The sequence below is a fragment of the Microtus oregoni genome, unplaced genomic scaffold (assembly GCF_018167655.1).
Source record: "Microtus oregoni isolate MIOR12 unplaced genomic scaffold, Mior012 000025F_ref0000491, whole genome shotgun sequence".
In the NCBI taxonomy this organism is placed as follows: domain Eukaryota; kingdom Metazoa; phylum Chordata; class Mammalia; order Rodentia; family Cricetidae; genus Microtus; species Microtus oregoni.
The window spans coordinates 7,654,341-7,671,274 of NW_024543084.1; the positions used below are offsets into that span (position 1 = coordinate 7,654,341).

The 16,934-nt window shown below is 44.4% G+C and overlaps 2 protein-coding genes across 2 annotated transcripts in view; both read right to left on the minus strand.

The window, feature by feature from the left end:
* Tbpl2 (TATA-box binding protein like 2) overlaps positions 1–11,524 on the minus strand; it is a 36,059-nt gene extending 24,535 nt beyond the window's left edge. Inside the window, exons 1-2 of the mRNA XM_041674880.1 lie at positions 11,365–11,524; positions 127–203 (exon numbers count right to left, since the gene is read on the minus strand). Coding sequence (XP_041530814.1) covers positions 127–203; positions 11,365–11,524 — 237 coding nt within the window. The remainder of the gene's footprint in view (positions 1–126; positions 204–11,364) is intronic.
* A 449-nt stretch (positions 11,525–11,973) lies between these two features.
* LOC121462908 (interleukin-37-like) lies at positions 11,974–16,487 on the minus strand. The gene is made up of 5 exons (XM_041674884.1): positions 16,403–16,487; positions 15,302–15,358; positions 13,581–13,700; positions 12,667–12,800; positions 11,974–12,207 (listed from the first exon to the last, which is right to left on the minus strand). The coding sequence occupies exons 1-5, from the start codon at positions 16,485–16,487 to the stop codon at positions 11,974–11,976; spliced, it is 630 nt and encodes a 209-aa protein (XP_041530818.1).
* Positions 16,488–16,934: the final 447 nt, after the last annotated feature.

The following is a 16,934-nucleotide window of genomic DNA, read 5'->3' on the forward strand; positions in this document are numbered from 1 at the left end:
GAACTCCCAAGTTCAGCTGAAGGGCCTGGATCGAACCTGCCTCTTAGGGAAGATTTGGCATTTCAAAGAGACTCCCCAAGGCCAACACAAGTCCCGGTTTTTCAGCGAGGTGGCTGCCAGGCTCACCTGGATGGAGTATGGCTCCAGGAAGAGGTCCAGGTACGCGTCCTCCTCCTCCATGAGGGAGAGCCCACCACGAAGAGCTGGGAACAAGCAAAGGGATCAGCGTCCAAGCAAATCAGAGGCGCTTTGGTGGAACCAGCCCAGCTTCAGGCGCTGATGACCTTTATCAGCCTCGGGCAGGACACAATGAGGTGGGGTCTGCTGGGTCTACCACCTGCACAGATGGCGTGAATGAGCTGAGGAACCAGGTGAGAGGCAGAGAAGGAGCTGATGAGCCTGGCCAGACACAGCTGGTGGCACCCAGAGGCAGAGAAGGGCTGCTGAGTTGGCTGGGGCAGACCAGGCAGAGCCCCCACTGGCGCTCCCACCACCACCACTGGGCCTGCACCCGTTGCCATGCTTCCAGGAGAGCCCAGAAAGTTAGCGACATGCGCTGTGAGAAAAAAAAAAATGCGTTTTCTCTTACTCTTTTCCTTTTTCCCTTTTCCTCCTTCCGTCCTCTTTCCCTCCTTTTCCCCCCTCCCTCTTCTCTTTGCATGCAGCTCAGGCTAGCCACAAACCGTCCCCCAGCCCCTGAGTGCTGGGATTACAGAGCGTATCACCATTCGCGGATTTCTCTGATGTGGCATCTTTATTATATTTGTTTATCTCCGTTGATGTGTGCGTGTACATGTGGCGCATTACAGAGATCACGTGATGGTCAGATGACCGCTTTCAGGAATAGATTCTCCCCTTCCAGCATGTGGAAGGAACTGGAGGCTCCAAATCGAGAGTAGCAAGCTTGGTGGCAAGAGCCCTTACCCGCTGAGCCCCCTTACCACCCAGATGTGACATTTCTGTTATGATTTTTTTCACCGTCACACCTCAGGTAGCTTTTCACCAATCACAGGGAATCTACCGACAGCTGTGTCAGCCCAGGTAGCTTTTCAGCAGCTACAGGGAATTTACCTGCAGCTGGGGTATTCCACAGATAGGGTCCAGACAATGCAAGAAGATACTGCAAAACTCAATATCCAGTTGTTGTTTGTTTGTTTGTTTGTTTGTTTTGCTGGGATTAAAGACGGGCGTGCTTCCATTGAATCAGAGCTAGGCTAAGTGCTTCACATGTCTGGACTACACTTAAGTGTCATGACAGAGCTGGGACTAAGCTCCCTCCCCATCCTCCGCATTGCTGTGGAATGAATCCAGGGCCTCATGCACACCAGGCAAGCATTCTGTCACTGAGCTACACCCCAAGTCAGTAAGCACCCCTGTTCGGTAGCTGAGTATACTGACTTATTTTCGTTTCGGAATTTATAATATTTTGTACTTTGGCAAAAAAAAAAGTGTTGAGAAATAGAAAAATTACAAACATGAGGGAAACAAGCTTTATCCAAGGATGTAAAGTCACTTTGTTTGCTTTGTCCTGTTTTCTTTAACTTTTGCTAATGGCAAGCTCTCTGTCTGAATTTCCGAGGAAGCAGAGTAGTACCAGGCTAGGAGAACTGGCTTTGGATTTGGTGTCCCTGCACAGATGCGTGACTGATGGAGTTAGGTCCCTCTGAGCCGAAGTCTTTCTGTCTGTGAATAGAGAATATTTAAAGCAATTGCCGCTGGGCATGGTGGCACACACCTGTCATCCAGCACTTGGAAGGTTGAGAGAGGAGGAGAGAGTAATACTCTGTCTCAAATCAAGTGCACAGACAAACAGAACAACTGCCAAAAATAAAAAAAATAAAAAATAACACGTGAAACTTTTGGTTCATTGCCTAACCATTCATGGGAGCACAGGGAATTCCAGATATATTTCTAGAAAACACACCATCTTACTAAAGCGTATCATTTTCTTCATTCCAAGCTTTAAAAAAAACCTGCAGTAGTTTCCCTACGGTGTTCGTAATAAAACACAAATTCCTAAGCATGGAATCAAAACCACAAAATCTCTCCAGAGTTCTGTGGTCTCCGGGCAACACCTCCGGTCTCTACCGCTCTCTAGCGCCCCCAGTGGACTCGCTGGGACGTCACCTTCCAGGCCCCCTCCCTTGGGACTTCCTCCTAGTCCACTTCCACGTGGATCACCTTCCCTTCATCTCCCATGGCACAGTCATGGTGCCTTTTCTTCTGGATGCCTGCATTATGACTCTTGACTCAGTTCGGTCTGAACTTTGTTTTACCGTGTCCTGTATTTGAGCGCTTCTTCCTTCCACATGCAGCGGTCCTTGAGGAGTGGTATGCCAGGCAGCCTTCCTAGACACCGCCCTGCCTGGTAGAATTCCTATGTGACAGGAACACAGAACGGTTCCTATGGTTTTTTGTTTTTTGTTGTTGTTTTGTTTGTTTGTTTGTTTGTTTGTTTTTGTTTTTTAGCGGCAGTTTGCTTACAGAGGGGCTAACAGGAAATAGCTGGGAAGCAATATCTAGAATCCTTCCTTCCTTCTGCCTTTCACCGGAGCAGCAGCAAAGACGGGGCTTCTGGGTCTCTGGATGCTTGTCTGTCCGCCTTTAGCCAGCTCCTAGCTGGAGAAGAAACAGAAATCCACCTACATCAGAGACCAGCCAGGGCCCTTTCCTCCTCTGAATCAGTGGGTATTAAATCAAGCTGCCATCCGCTCACCCCAGAGACCCACAAAGCAGCAACTCATTACCCCAGCATAGAAAATCATGAGAGTGAGACCACAGATGGGCAGCTGGGTGACTGAGGGGCCGCCTTCTTTGGGAGGAGGTGGTGGGCCATGTAGCCTCCCATTGCTCATTACTTATACGATTCCATGAGAGTGAAATTGGGAGCCAGCTGTCAGCTTCCAGGTGTTTCTAACTTCTGCAGCTGGCTGTACTTAGCTCTCCTTTCATGGTTTAGTAAAGACAGGCTCAAACACCGTTCCACATGCTGCAGGCAGTTGAGCTCCTTTCCCGAGGACCTTGAGAAGTCTTGCACAAGGGCACAGGAGTGAGTCCATGCCCCTTTTCCTCTCTGCTGTCACTTTCTAGATCTCCCCACTCAGCATTCTGCCTCCCACATGTCGTCACCTTTGGGCATAACCCAAACACATTGGACCCTCCCACAAACTCCCAGTCCTTGAGGAGCCACTGTTCAATGGATGTGTGTGTGTGTGTGTGTGTGTGTGTGTGTGTGTGTGTGTGTGTGTAATTAGGTTTCTAATGCTGTAAAGAAATACCATGACTATGGCAACTCATATAATGGAAAACATTTCACTGAAGAGACTCTTTTACAGTTCAAAGGTTCAGTTCATTATCATCATGGTAGGACGAGGCAGCACACAGGCAAACATGGTACTAGAGAAGATGAGAGTACTACATCTTGCAGGCAATAGGAAATGAACTCAAACACTGGGCAGTATCCTGAGCAAAAGAGATCTCAAATCCTGCCCTGACAGTAACACACTTCTTCCAACGAGGCCACACCCACTTCAACAAAGCCACACCTCCTAATAGGGCCACTCCTTATGAGTTTATGGGGTCCAATTACACTCAAACTAACACTGTGTGTGTGTATATGGTGTGTCTCCGTGTGTATGTGTGTGTGTGAGTATGGTGTATCTCTGTGTGTGTAGTGTGTGTCTTCTCTCTCTCTCTCTCTCTCTGTGTGTGTGTGTGTGTGTGTGTGTGTGTATGTGTCTGGATGAGTTTATGTGTGTGTGTTTTGTTTTTGTAGGTTTCACAGTTAAGAGTTGTTTTGACTGTCAGAAGAAACTGGACTTTTGAACCAAGTTGGAACTGTTAAGATTCTGAGAGTTTTAAGATGGATTTTTACATTGCACAATGAACATGAGACTTTAGTGGCCAGGAGTGGGGTGTTAGAATTTAACATAATGTGTTTCAGCGTCATATTGACCGACAAGGAGCAAACTTGAGATGGATCATGTTTATTGTCAACTGGATGTAGACTCACCTAGGAGATACACCAATGAGACATGTCTGCTCCTGGCAGCACCAATCTACTTAAAGAAGAAGATGGGTATCGAAGAGGATCCTTATGGAGTTTGATAGCCATTTGGGCAAGAAACTGCTCTTGCCTGGACTATTGCATAAACTGGACACAGAGAACCCACAGAGAGAGAACTACTGAACTTGCCTAAGGTGAGATGATCTTTCGGGGTTCCTGATTCATGAAAGAGTCTGCGAGACATTCTGCAGGACACAACAGATAGTGACTGAACTGACTTTGAATTTTCCTGCTTTATGGAAATGTCTGCTGGATAGCATGGGCCTGAAGGCTGAAGATGGATGCCCCAACGGTACAGAGGAACTTTGGGTGACTGTCCAGGCAGCGAGATGTCTGTCATTTCTCGAGTTTTAAAAGTTGCTTTTTTCTTGTTTGCTTCGGTAGTATTGTATCTTTCTGGAGTCTTTGATGGAGTTAAGAATAGTTAGTTATAGTTATAGTTTTCCTTAGTTATGATAAAGATTATTGTAACTTTTACTTGATAACTGTTTCGTTATATGTAATTTTGCAATGTTAAAGTTAAAGCCCTTTTTTTTTTGTTTAAACCGAAAAAGGAGAAATGATGGAGGAAGGTCATTGGTTAAATAAAAAGAAACTGCTTGGCCCTCATTGGTTAGAAGATAGGTGGGAGGAGTAAACAGAACAGAACGCTGGGAGGAAGAGGAAGTGAGCTCAGACTCCACAGCTCTCCTCTCGGGAGCAGATGCCTCAGAGAGACGCCATGCTCCCAGCTCCCAGGCAGATGCACGCGATGAAGCTCCGACCCAGGATGGACATAGGCTAGAATCTTCCTGGTAAGCGCACCTAGGGGCACTACACAGATGATTCGAAATGGGCTAAATTAATATGTGAGAATTAGCCTAGAAGAGGCTAGATAGACATGGGCCAAGCAGTGATTAAAGAATACAGTGTCTGTGTAATTATTTCGGGCATAAGCTAGCCAGGCAGCCGGGGTGCTGGGGACGCAGCCCCGCCGCTCTTATTACTACAACATCAGTCCTTGCTCCACTTCCTTCACTGTGTTGTCCTAGACCAATGCTGAGATCCAGTTGAAGATGATTTGCTTGTTTACTCTGTAGCCCAGGCTGGCCTGGAATTTACCTTATTTCCCAGGCTATCCTTTAACTCATGATCATCTTGCCTCAGCCTTCCTAGTGATGGGATTGCAACCATGAGCCACCATATCTGGATATTAGGAATTAAGCTTTTTGTGATCTCTGTAAACTTGGTTTTTTATGAGAGCTTGTAAATGTGTTGTTTTTGTTAGACAAAAATCAGGCTATTTTAGAGAATTATCAAGCTATGCAAAAGCTCAGGTAATATTTGCAACTTTGCTGGCCAGTTACTCAACTCTCTCTCTGTCTATCTCCATCTCATCAGCCCTCCTATAGCATCTTTAAAGCAACTATGGATGATAAGTTAGCAAGGACACAACTATTTCCTAATAAAATTTTAACAAAAAATAAGCAGAATTTGCACATGGGCTTTCTAGCCCCAGGTCTAGAGCTCTGTACTTTGAAACTATTTCATTTTTATGAAATACTTAGAAAAGACCCACAGAAATGTGTTCACAGTCCATATGTTGACACTGAAAACCATCATTTGGAAAACATTGCTTAGGTGGAGAGGTAGGCAGAATGGTGCAGTCTACCTCAAAAGCCTCCTTGGATGCAGTGAGCATTTCTAGAGATCAAGGCTGACTGCCTCTTCAGTACTAACGGTATTTGGTATTCTGAGGTGATAGCTGGCTGTGACAGATCCTCTTCCTGTCAACACAGACCCTGTACCCCATCCTTCCTCCTATTTCATCAACATTGAGAACATCTGATTTGGAGAATAATTCTGATGTGGAATTCCCCTCTGTATGATGCGATTAATAAAGAAACTGCTTTGGACCTGTAGCAGGGCAGAACAGAGGCAGGCAAGGAAAACTAAACTGAATGATGGGAAAAAGAAGACAAAGTGAGGGAGATGCCATGTAGCTCCACCAGAGACAGACGCTGGAACTTTACCCAGTAAGCCACAGCCATGTGGCAATACACAGAGTAAATAGAAACTGGTTAAATTAAGATGTTAAGAGTTAGCCAATAAGAAGCTAGAGCTAATGGGCCAAGCAGTGATTTAATTAATACAGTTTCTGTGTGGCTATTTCGGGAGTCTGGGTGGCAGGGAAAAGAACAAGTGGCCTCCTACTACAGAACTCAGAAATAAAAAAGGACCTCAGTGACTAGGGAAAAGGCAAGCCCCAGAGCTACTCAGGTCAGATATTTGGAAAAGTCATGTAAGAGACAAAGTACAACTCTGAAAGTAGGCACTTGCTAGTTCTTCACCTCAGGTTTTGCAGGGCTGGTATACCTTAGAGCATGCCCAGCTGATGAGTTAGACAAGAGAAGTCCTGGAAGGGAAAAGAAAGATTTGCTTCATGTACCCAACTGCTCAGGTGATAGACATGAATCATTTTCACCCAGAGGCTTGAGGCCTTAGGCGCATCCACAAAAGAGACAGCTCTATATTCTTCTAATGAATCTTTCACCATCCATCCTGCCCAGGCCCATGATGGGGCCCAATGGTACCCAATGGTGGAAGGGCTTTCTGAGGCAGGTTGAAATTTTCACGGAGGAAGAAACCTGGGTGTCACCTCAAAGATGGCAATGAGAGGAGGCTTTTGGTCACATGACTTGTCCAATGTGTGGAATGCGAAAGATAAGACTTGCAATTTGTCACAGGCTAACCCTATGGCTAATGCATCTCTGTTTTACAAATATTTACACAGCTGTCTTTCTGCTGTGTCTTATTTCACCCTGGAAAATCCCACTTGATTATCTTCATCGTCTCTTCCCATAGAGCCAGTCAGAAATTTTCTGGAGACAGGTTCAAGTCCTCTGTGACCTTCACTCATTCAAGTGAGGTTTCTGGATAGAGCAAGGGCAGACTAGGTACATCTAAGGGTTCGGGGGTGAGCTGGGGGTTTTCTTTCACAAAGATTAATCCTATCAGGAGAGAATAAGAAAGATGAGCTGAAGGTGGGCCTTTGTAGAAGGGGCAGAAGATACGTAGCCACTAAATGCAATCCAGTACAGGGAACTCAGGCTTGGAGCTCAGGGACCCTCTGAACATTGATCTTTAGAAGGAAGCAACAACCTGGCCTTCTCTCAACTCTGCTGAAAGGGAAGAGCGTGCCCAGCAGAAGGTGCCCCTGAGTGTTCACTGCCGCCATTTTGGAGACAGAACCTTGATATGCTGCCTTGTGTACCTTACAACAACCCAGGAAGAGATTATTAATATCCCATTATCCAGGTAGTAAAGCCAGAGGGAAGTTTGTGGTTTGAAAGACGATAACCCCCATAAGCTCATAGGGAGTGGCACTATTAGGAGGTGTGACACTATTGGAGTGGGCATGGCCTTGTTGGAGAAAGAACTTCACTAGAGGTTGGGTTTTTTAGGTCTCAGAAGCTCAAGTAAGTTCACTTCCTGTTGCATGTGGATTAGGATGTAGAACTCTCAGCTCTTCTCCAGACCCATATCTGCCTGCATGCCACCACACTTTGCACCAGGATGATAATGAATTAAACCTCTGAACAGTAAGTTGCCATGGTCAAAGTATCTCTACACAGCAGTAAAACCCTAACTAAGACAGGGAGTTACCTGACCCAGGTGACATGTTAAGAACATCTGTTTTGAAAGATAACTATCACAGAATTATGTGGGAATGCCAAGTCTCATTTCTTCCCAGGTCAAATGATAATGAGGACCAAGGGAGCTAGGAACGTAAAGGTGCCTGGCTCCTTCCCATTCCTGTATGGGGAGGCTGCTGTCATTCCTCCACTCTTGTGTCCCTGGTGACTGTTACTGCTGCTGCTGTAGATGCTTTTGTTTTTAGTTGTAAGGTTGTTGGATCCTGACTGGTGTCATGCTCCACCTGGGTAGAATCCATTTTACCCACCTATTGGGTCTGTTCTGATGCCTCCTTGTCAGTGTTGTGATCTCTATGATATACAAGTTTCTCAAAATGTAGCTCTCAGATCACCAGCAGCAACAGCTCTTAGGAACATATTGAGGATGTAAATTCTAAATCCCCAACATAGACCAGGGACCTCCTGCATCAGAAACTCTTGAATTCAGGCTCAAGGGTCTGTTTTATATATGAGCTTCTAGGTTATAGTGATACACACATAAGTCTAAGAAGACTACCCTATAGGAAATAGTAATAATCACCAGAGCCTGGAAAGCATGCGTGCCTCAACCTTGGCCTTGGGAAGGAAGTTTAAAGAAGAGAATAGGGGCCAGAGAGTGAGAATACTACTACTATACAGGCCCATAATGGTGAGGCCCAGTCACAACACAATGATTGAAAGACAAAGTGAAAGCAAAAGCAGGTTTAAGAGACACTATTTAGGAGGTAGAAAAGCGCAGTACTGGTACTTCCAAGGCAATGTCTGGTCTCAAATTAGACCATCTGTATATGAAATATTCGTATGACCCAATAGGTATGGTGGGGACCTAGGCATTCATGGTCTGTATATATCACATTCTCAGTGCTCAGTGTACAGCCAAGGTTAAAAACTATTGTTTTAGGTCAGGCCACTCAAAGGCTGACTTCAGTGTATCATGGGACCTTGGCGAGAACCAGGAAGACAGAACCTCAGCCCAACCAGACCTACCAATTACAATCTGCAGATGATTCAGGGCATAGTAAAAGGTAGGAAGTGGAAAGGCTTAGTTTAGCTCAGGAACTCAATCAACCTGCACCTGCCTTGTGAATTCAGACTCTCTGAGACGAGAAAAGGTTTCAAGGAGAGTCTAGCATAAGCCAGTGCTGAGAGGCTCAGATCTCCTCTGACCCATATCACTGTAACAAGTTAGGATCTTTCGTAGTGATAAAGCATTTCCAGCATGTACAAGTCTCTAGGTTTAATGCCAGCCCTGCAAAATAAATAAACAAAAAAAATTAAAAAACATGTTTCCCAACCATACTGTAAAATATAGACTTGTTTTGATAATTCCTACCACACACCGAAGGTCTTTCATACATTGTCTGGTTTATTTGATAGTCAACACCTAACCTCACTATTTTGTCAATTTAAACTTCTCTGTGTTAGCTCTTTTGTTTGTAATGAGAGAATTAGCATGATTATTTTTAAAAAAAAATAATAACCAATGACATGGTTTAACCAACTGAGAAATTAAGTAAGTGCTATCTGAATGAAGCATGGATTGAAATGCAATGATTTTTTTCCTTCAAATGAACCAGTTTAGAATGTGATTAAATCAATGTGGTTTAAAAATGCTAAGTGGCTATTAATAAAATGTTTGTTAAGTGAATTAACCCAATGCTGTAAAAAATTCAAAAACAAATTAAACTTTACTTAGTTCTTTGTGAGGACATGGTCTGAGGCCTTTGGTGGATTCCTGAAGCTGTGGAAAATATCAACAGTTAAATGCTGAATCTCTGTGAAGGCATCATCTAAGCCTACCATAATTCCTGAAGCTGTGGGTAGTACCAATAGTTAACCCCTCTTTCTTTGTGAGGACATGGTCTAAGGCCTATAAAGGATGCTTGAATCTGTGATGTGTCAGCCGTTAAACTCTCCTCTATTGAGGACATGGTGGAAAGCCTGTAGTGGGTACCATCCACATTTAAACTTTCCTTCTGTGTGGGGGACATGGCCCTAGTCCTATGGTAGAGGCATGAAGTGTGGATTATCTACAGTTAAACTCTTCTCTGTGAGGAATTTGTCTGAGGTCTATGATGGAAGCTTTGATCTGTGGATACTATCATCGGTTAAATTCTCTGTCACTGTGAGGACATGCTCTAAACTCTATGGTGGCTTTCTGAAACTATGGCTAGTACCGACAGGTTAAAGGTCCTTGTCACAGAGGGCATGCTATAAAGCCTACTGTAGATAAGCTAAGTTGTGGATAATATCAACAACGAAACTCTCCTTATCTAAGAGGATATGGTACAAGGCCACAATGGATGTCTGAATTAATGGGTAGTGGATGGTATCAACAGTTAAACTATCCTTCTCGATGACGAGAATCTAGTCTAAGGACTACAGTGGATGTCTGAAGCTGCGGATAGTATCAACAGATAAACGTTCCTTGTCTGTGAGGATGGTGTAAGGCCTCTGGTGGATGCTGGAGCTGTGAATAGTATCAAATCCTATACTTGCTGCTAGGTTTTTTTTTCTATGTTTGCATACCTGTTACAAAGTTCAGTTTTTCAGCGGACACGTTATAACCTGTCATGTATTTCAGCAACTTCAGCATCTAAGCCACCCTCCTTTCCTACAACATAGAAAATGCAAAGGAAGCACGTTATAGCTTTCTTGGGTGTTGACTGATTCCTGAGAGGCACAGCATCACTGAGGACTCTAGGACTGTGGGGCTGTTATGAAGTTCAGTAAGGGGCTAGTTGAACACAAGCCCTGGGTACCATGAGAATAGAACCAACAATTGAGACAACTAATAAGTAAGCAAAGCATATACAGCACAGATACACTGGAATGATTCCTAAGTTAGGGGATGTGAGATTTCATCACTGTATACAAAGAAATGCATGAGTTATCTATTTCTGGAATTTTCCATTTAAATATTATACTGTATTCATAATAATACAAAATGGAATGTTTAGTTTGTTATTATTCTTTTCATTGAAATGTTAAATCTTGGTTTTCATCAAGGGCTGTTTGCTTTCATTTTGGTGTTAAACTTGGACGTTTTAAACTCTAAGCCAGTGAATGAGTCAAGAGTAACTAAGCTAATATAAGCATCAATATTTTCAACTCGATGGTGATTGCTATTGCTCACTAATTGATAAAGGCACAGCCAGAGACTGGGTAAATAATTGACTTTTAGGTAACACACATAGGGTCTGTCTTTCAGATACAGAATGGCAGGTAACAGAGGGACATGCGATCTTCTTCAGACTGGTCCTAGTAGCAGACGAAAGCTTCTGAATAGCCAGGAATCTTCTACACCAAAGTATTAAATATATTACACGCATCCCTCAAAGTTAAATGCACACAGCCTTCTCCTCTCCATCTCTGAGCCCCTGCTTCAAGTTCCCAGTCTGATTGTTTTCCCTGCTTGTGATCCTGCAGAGGACTGGAGCTAGATTCATCTGACTGACTGGAATGCCCCACTGAGGGACAAGGGCCCTGCTGCTTGCCCTCAGGTCTCCCTGATTCCGGCTCTGCCTGCCACCTACTCCAGACCCTTTGGTCTTCTCCTCTTCCCGTCTTTTCATACTTGATGTTCCCCCTTCTCCCTGGGAAGACTCATCAGAAGAGCCTTGCCATGCTCCAAAGCCCTGGGGCTCCCCAGAAACCTTTGTGTTTGCACTTGCACCTTGGTGAGTTTCTCTAGCGTCCACCTAACGCCCACATTCTGTGTGACTAATCCGAAAGCCTGCATCATCACTCCAGCCATCTCCTGGGAGAAATAACTCACCGCCATGCTGGCTATGTCATGGAGTATAGACTCATCCAGAGGCGGCCAAATACGTTTCAGAAAATAGGAAATTTGAGGTTTGTGAGTGTTTTTCTCTATAAAGTTATTTCAACCTAGACATTTCCAAATTAACTACAAACACTTTAAAGAAATAAATGACACACACAATAAAAATCAAATCCCCGGGCTTGCTGATTGAAGGTAGCATTTATTTTTTTTTAATTTATTTATTTATTATATACCCAAGAGAGGCCCTATCATACAACAAAAGTATATGCTCAACTATGTTCATAGCAGCATTGTTTGTAATAGCCAGAACCTGGAAAGAACCTAGATGCCCTTCAATGAAGGTAGCATTTATAAGGAGAATTATTTATTCCTATTTGTTGATTTGTGTCAGGCTGAAACCAAATTCTGCTGTCAGAGCTGATCTGGCCGTTGTCCTATTGTGTTTTTCAGTCTTCAAACTCCCTGACATCCACATTGGCACTTATAAATTCAAAGTGGGTGTTTTTCTGTTTGCCCAGCTCCTTCGTCACCCCTACAGGTTGCCGGGGTGTACTGCAGGTGCAGATAAAGTACCCCCGATTAGCAGCTGACTCCAGGGTGTAGAAGGAGCCAGCCTTTTCCTTCAGGAAGGTGAAGGGCAGGATCTTCTTAGAGCTCAGGTTCGTCAAATCTCTCATTTTCTTTTGGAAATACAAAGGAGAATTCATTAGTAGCTGCTACAGTTTGGATCTAGAATGTACCCCCAAAGGCCGACATGTCAAAGCCTTGATCCTCATCTTGGAGCTATTGGGAGGCAATGACTACATTAAGAGGGGCTTAGTCGTTGGGCAGTGTGCCCTCAAAGGGAATGGTGGGACCTCGACCCCTTCTTCCTCTTTTGCATCCTAACCATTAAATGAGCAGTCTGCAGCCCCCACTCCTGTGCACTTCCGCTGTGGTATACCAAAGGCCCCGGAGCACCAGGGTCAATGAGCCAAGATGTGAACCAAACTCTTAGGTACTTGTTACTGTGACTGAGAAGTGGCTAACACAAGACCAGGCTACTTTTGTGGAGAAAGAAGCAATTTCAGGGTGATCATAGCAATAAGGATTTCTACTTCCCTGGGTGGTAGGATGGGGGAGATCTTCTTAGCTCTTACCTTTAATTCTAATGAGGGACACTTTGATTTTTTGCAGCAGAGGAAGCGTTTTCCCTTACATACGGCCAAAGAAATCCGATTTGCCTTTGCACTCCTGAGTGTTCTCATGGGTAAGGCTGACACATAAAAGATCTCTAGGAAAAGAAAACTGGGTCAGCGCTGGAATAAAAACCTTGTCTTGCCGGGCGGTGGTGGCGCACGCCTTTAATCCCAGCACTCGGGAGGCAGAGGCAGGCGGATCTCTGTGAGTTCGAGACCAGCCTGGTCTACAAGAGCTAGTTCCAGGACAGGCTCCAAAACCACAGAGAAACCCTGTCTCAAAAAACAAAAAAAAAAAAAAAAAAAACAAAAACAAAAAAAAAAAAACAACCTTGTCTTTTTCCCCCTTCCTTTTCCTTTTTTTTTTTTTCCTGTTAAAGTTTTAGGAATAACAAGCTTGGTAAATCCTCACACATTGATTCAGAAACCTAGAACAGTTTGTTTCTCAGAATCTCCCCCTCTCTGGTTTTGAACCTCCCACCTGTCTGCAGAGACTTATTTTGGGTGGGGGACACCTTTTGGTTCCCTCTATCACCTCACTCATTCATTCATGCTCATCCCTGGTTCCAAACTCACCCCCCTCTTCCTCCTTTTAAGAAGGGAAGGAAGCCAGGCAGTGATAGAGCACATCTTTAATCCCAGCATTTCTGGATGCAGAGACAGGAAGATCTCTGTGAGTGTCAGGGCAGCCTGGTCTACAGAGTGAGTTCCAGGACAGCCAGGACTACACAGAGAAACCCTGTCTCAAAAAAACAAAAAACAAAATAAAAGGAGGAGGAGCTGAGCAATCCCCCTGGAGTGGGGCAGGGCCCAGATTCGCAGGCTGTAGGGGAGCACATATCATCTCTATTGGGTAGAAAAAATTTGAGGGTCACCTCCACGTCTGCCGCACTTGTCTGGAACCGCCACAAGGGTGCCGCCTTCCAGGACAAGAATCTGATGGTTTGGGTCGCGAATAAAATGTTTATATGGGGAAGATGGCTTAATACTTGGACCTGAAAAACAAAAGAGGAACAGAGGTTACAAATAATGAACCAATCTGAGTCCAGCTATAAATCTTTGCTTCAGGCTTCAGGCTCAGACACTATATAGTCCTCTTGTGATGGAGGAAGGTCATTGGCTAATAAAGGAACTGCCTTGGCCCATTTTATTGGTTAGAGGATAGGTGGGAGGAGTAAACAGAACAGAACGCTGGGAGGAAGAGGAAGTGAGCTCAGTCTCGACAGCTCTCCTCTCGGGAGCAGACGCCTGAAAGAGACGCCATGCCCCGCTCCCGGGATGAAGCTCCGACCCAGGATGGACATAGGCTAGAATCTTCCTGGTAAGCGCACCTTGGGGTGCCATACACAGATGATTAGAAATGGGCTAAATTAATATGTGAGAATTAGCCTAGAAGAGAATGGGCCAAGCAGTGATTAAAAGAATACAGTGTTCGTGTAATTATTTCGGGGCATAAGCTAGCCGGGCATGCGGCTGGGGTATTGGGGACGCAGCCCCGCCACGTCCCTTATTACAACAGAACTCTTGTTATTTTTTTTTTACCCCAACTCACTGATACAGGAACTTTGGACCCTTTGGGGCAGTGAGACCATGCTGACTCAGAAACAATCACCTCTCTTCAATCGTTCACAAGATAAGTTACTAAATTTCTCCAAATATTACTTTGCAGACCAATAAAAAATAGGAATTAGACAAGGTAACTCTCACGGGGTTGGTATGAAGAGTGAGGGCACTGTAAGGGCTCCTCATTCCAAGTAGTCATGGTATTGAGAATTTGCTTGTCTGAATCCTCTCCCTGCTGGGCCTGTGCCCTCAGCTGTGCCCTAATGCCATGGATTTCTGTCCTTTCAAGTGGTGAGGACAATAGAAGGATAGGGGTGAGAGGGTAGGGCAGCAGGCAGCCAGAAGCAGCAACTCCATGTCAGAAAGGGCATGGCAATGGGAGGTTGCCAGAGGGAGATACCTGCATTTATTGAGACTCTCTATGTGTGCAGGGACAAGCTGCCGCTGGGGCTGGGGATTTGTCTGAATATGGATTTACTACGGACAGAGAACTTGTTCATGTTGCCATCTCTATTGGAGTGGATGAGTTGTCCATGAGTGACAGAGGTCAGATTTTACGTGATAGATGAGTTTGAGCCCAATACAGGGCTGATGATGGAATCTACTTAGCAGATGGTAGTGTAATAGGTCATCAGTTGTGCTCTATGATTGTATATTATATGCATACAGTCACACACACCTGGGCTTTTCCCTTGCCTCACAAACACGATGCCTTCAACTGGCACCCCCAATTTGGACTCTCCTCCCAATTGTCTTCTGCCCATACCTTGCCTACCCTGCGATTTGTGCTCAGCCTGCCATGCGGTTTGGACTTCTTCATTGAAATCTAACCATTCACTGGGGCACCGAGTTGTGTGTTGATTTTCAGAGTTTATTTTATCTGAAAAGCTAAAGAGTGTGAAGTCATAAACGAAAGGAAACGTGCCACACTGCATATGACTTAGATGTCATCAGAAAGAGTTGCTTCCTTTGTTGAGGATGCCGAAGAGCCGACCACCCCACCCTGTCACCCCAAGATCCCTTGGAAAATCACCTGCATGGTTGGAAATCGTAGCAACAGGGTTGGGATCTGACAGTAGAGGGCATTTTGCTGTTGAAACAAAGACAAGAGATTAGCACGTCAATTCCATGAGCTGGGAGATCATATTTCATTGGACTCTGGGATGATTTCATTCCTAACGTCTACAGTTTCTACATCACTTATAAGCACATATGCTGAAGGCATGCAAATGCTTTTTAAAGAAATTCTACATCCATTAACTTTTTGAGGTTCCGGATTCAACAACATGAAGTAAGATTATTTTATAGCATGAATTTGCAGATATATTTTCTCAAAATATTTTAATAAGAATCACAAAAATTGGGTGCTGGAGAAAGTGTTGGTTTCTCTTCCAGAGGATCTGAGTTCAATTCTCAGCACCCACGAGTAGGCTCAATTACTGTTGGTAAGGCCAGTCCCAGGGGGATTGATTGCCCTCTTATGGCCTGCACAGACATTGCATGCCCATGGTGCACTGATGTATTTGCAGGCAAAACACCCATACATATAATAAATTTAAAAATAAAGATTTAAAAATAATTTTCTAAATCACAGGAACATTTATAATTTATTGACCTAGCCAGCCAGATCCCTCTTGTCTGATGCCTGTGTTTGTTCATTTGTTTTTAAAGATGAAAATCTGGAGGCGGCCAAACGATCTACTGGAAAAGCAGTGCTTCAAAATTCATCTGAACGTATGTATCAAAACTTGATTTGAAGGACCAGCAAGGTGTCTCAGTGGGTAAAGGCACTTGCTGCCATGTCTGGTGACCTGAATTGATCCCTGGGTTTTGTAGTAGGAGAGAACTGAGTCCCAAAAGTTGTCCTCCAACCTCCACCCTTGCACCATGGCACCTGTCCTCCTGTCCAGTAATTAAATACAATGTAAAAATAATAACAAAAATCCTGTGTTTGCTAATGATATGCCTGAGATCCTGAACTCTAACATGTCTATCTCCATCAGTGTCCTGTAGGAATTCCTGCCGCTCAGATGTCTTGTAGGCTGGTCAGAGAAAGCATGGCTTCTGTGGAAGGGTTTAAGCACAGTCCCTGTGTTTGGAGACCCCATTTTGAGACCAGGAATGGGTTTCTTACCTTTTGTCTCTGTATGGGGTTCATCCTGGTCTTTGTGGCACGTGGGGGACATTTTCACATCTGAGCAGCTGGGTGAGGACGCCATAGCCTGAGCAGAGAGTGAACACAGTGGGAGAGGGAAGGGAAGGCAAAGCCAGCATGCACAGGAGAATTTTGACTAAGGAAACTTTCAACCCTCGAAAGCCTCCTCACATCTTTGATACCTGAAGGACATAGCCCCGACTCCACTTTGAAATGCTGCCTTAATGCCACGACACCAGCTTTATTCCCATTCATAGGGTAATTCTAGTTTAATTTTACTTACAAAAGTAATTCTGGGTTTTCTTTTAAATAAACATATACTTTCAGGCATTTGGTATATTGTATTTTCCATATAAGTTTACTTTCTAGGAACCATGCAGTTCTGAGTCAGTGACCTGGAGAGTCCTGAAATCCTATATTTTTAATATCTTCATAATGCTGCTGCTGATGGTGGTGGTGGTAGATCAGAGGTCACACTGGGAAGGCAGCAAGGCTCTAAAAGACCCAACTA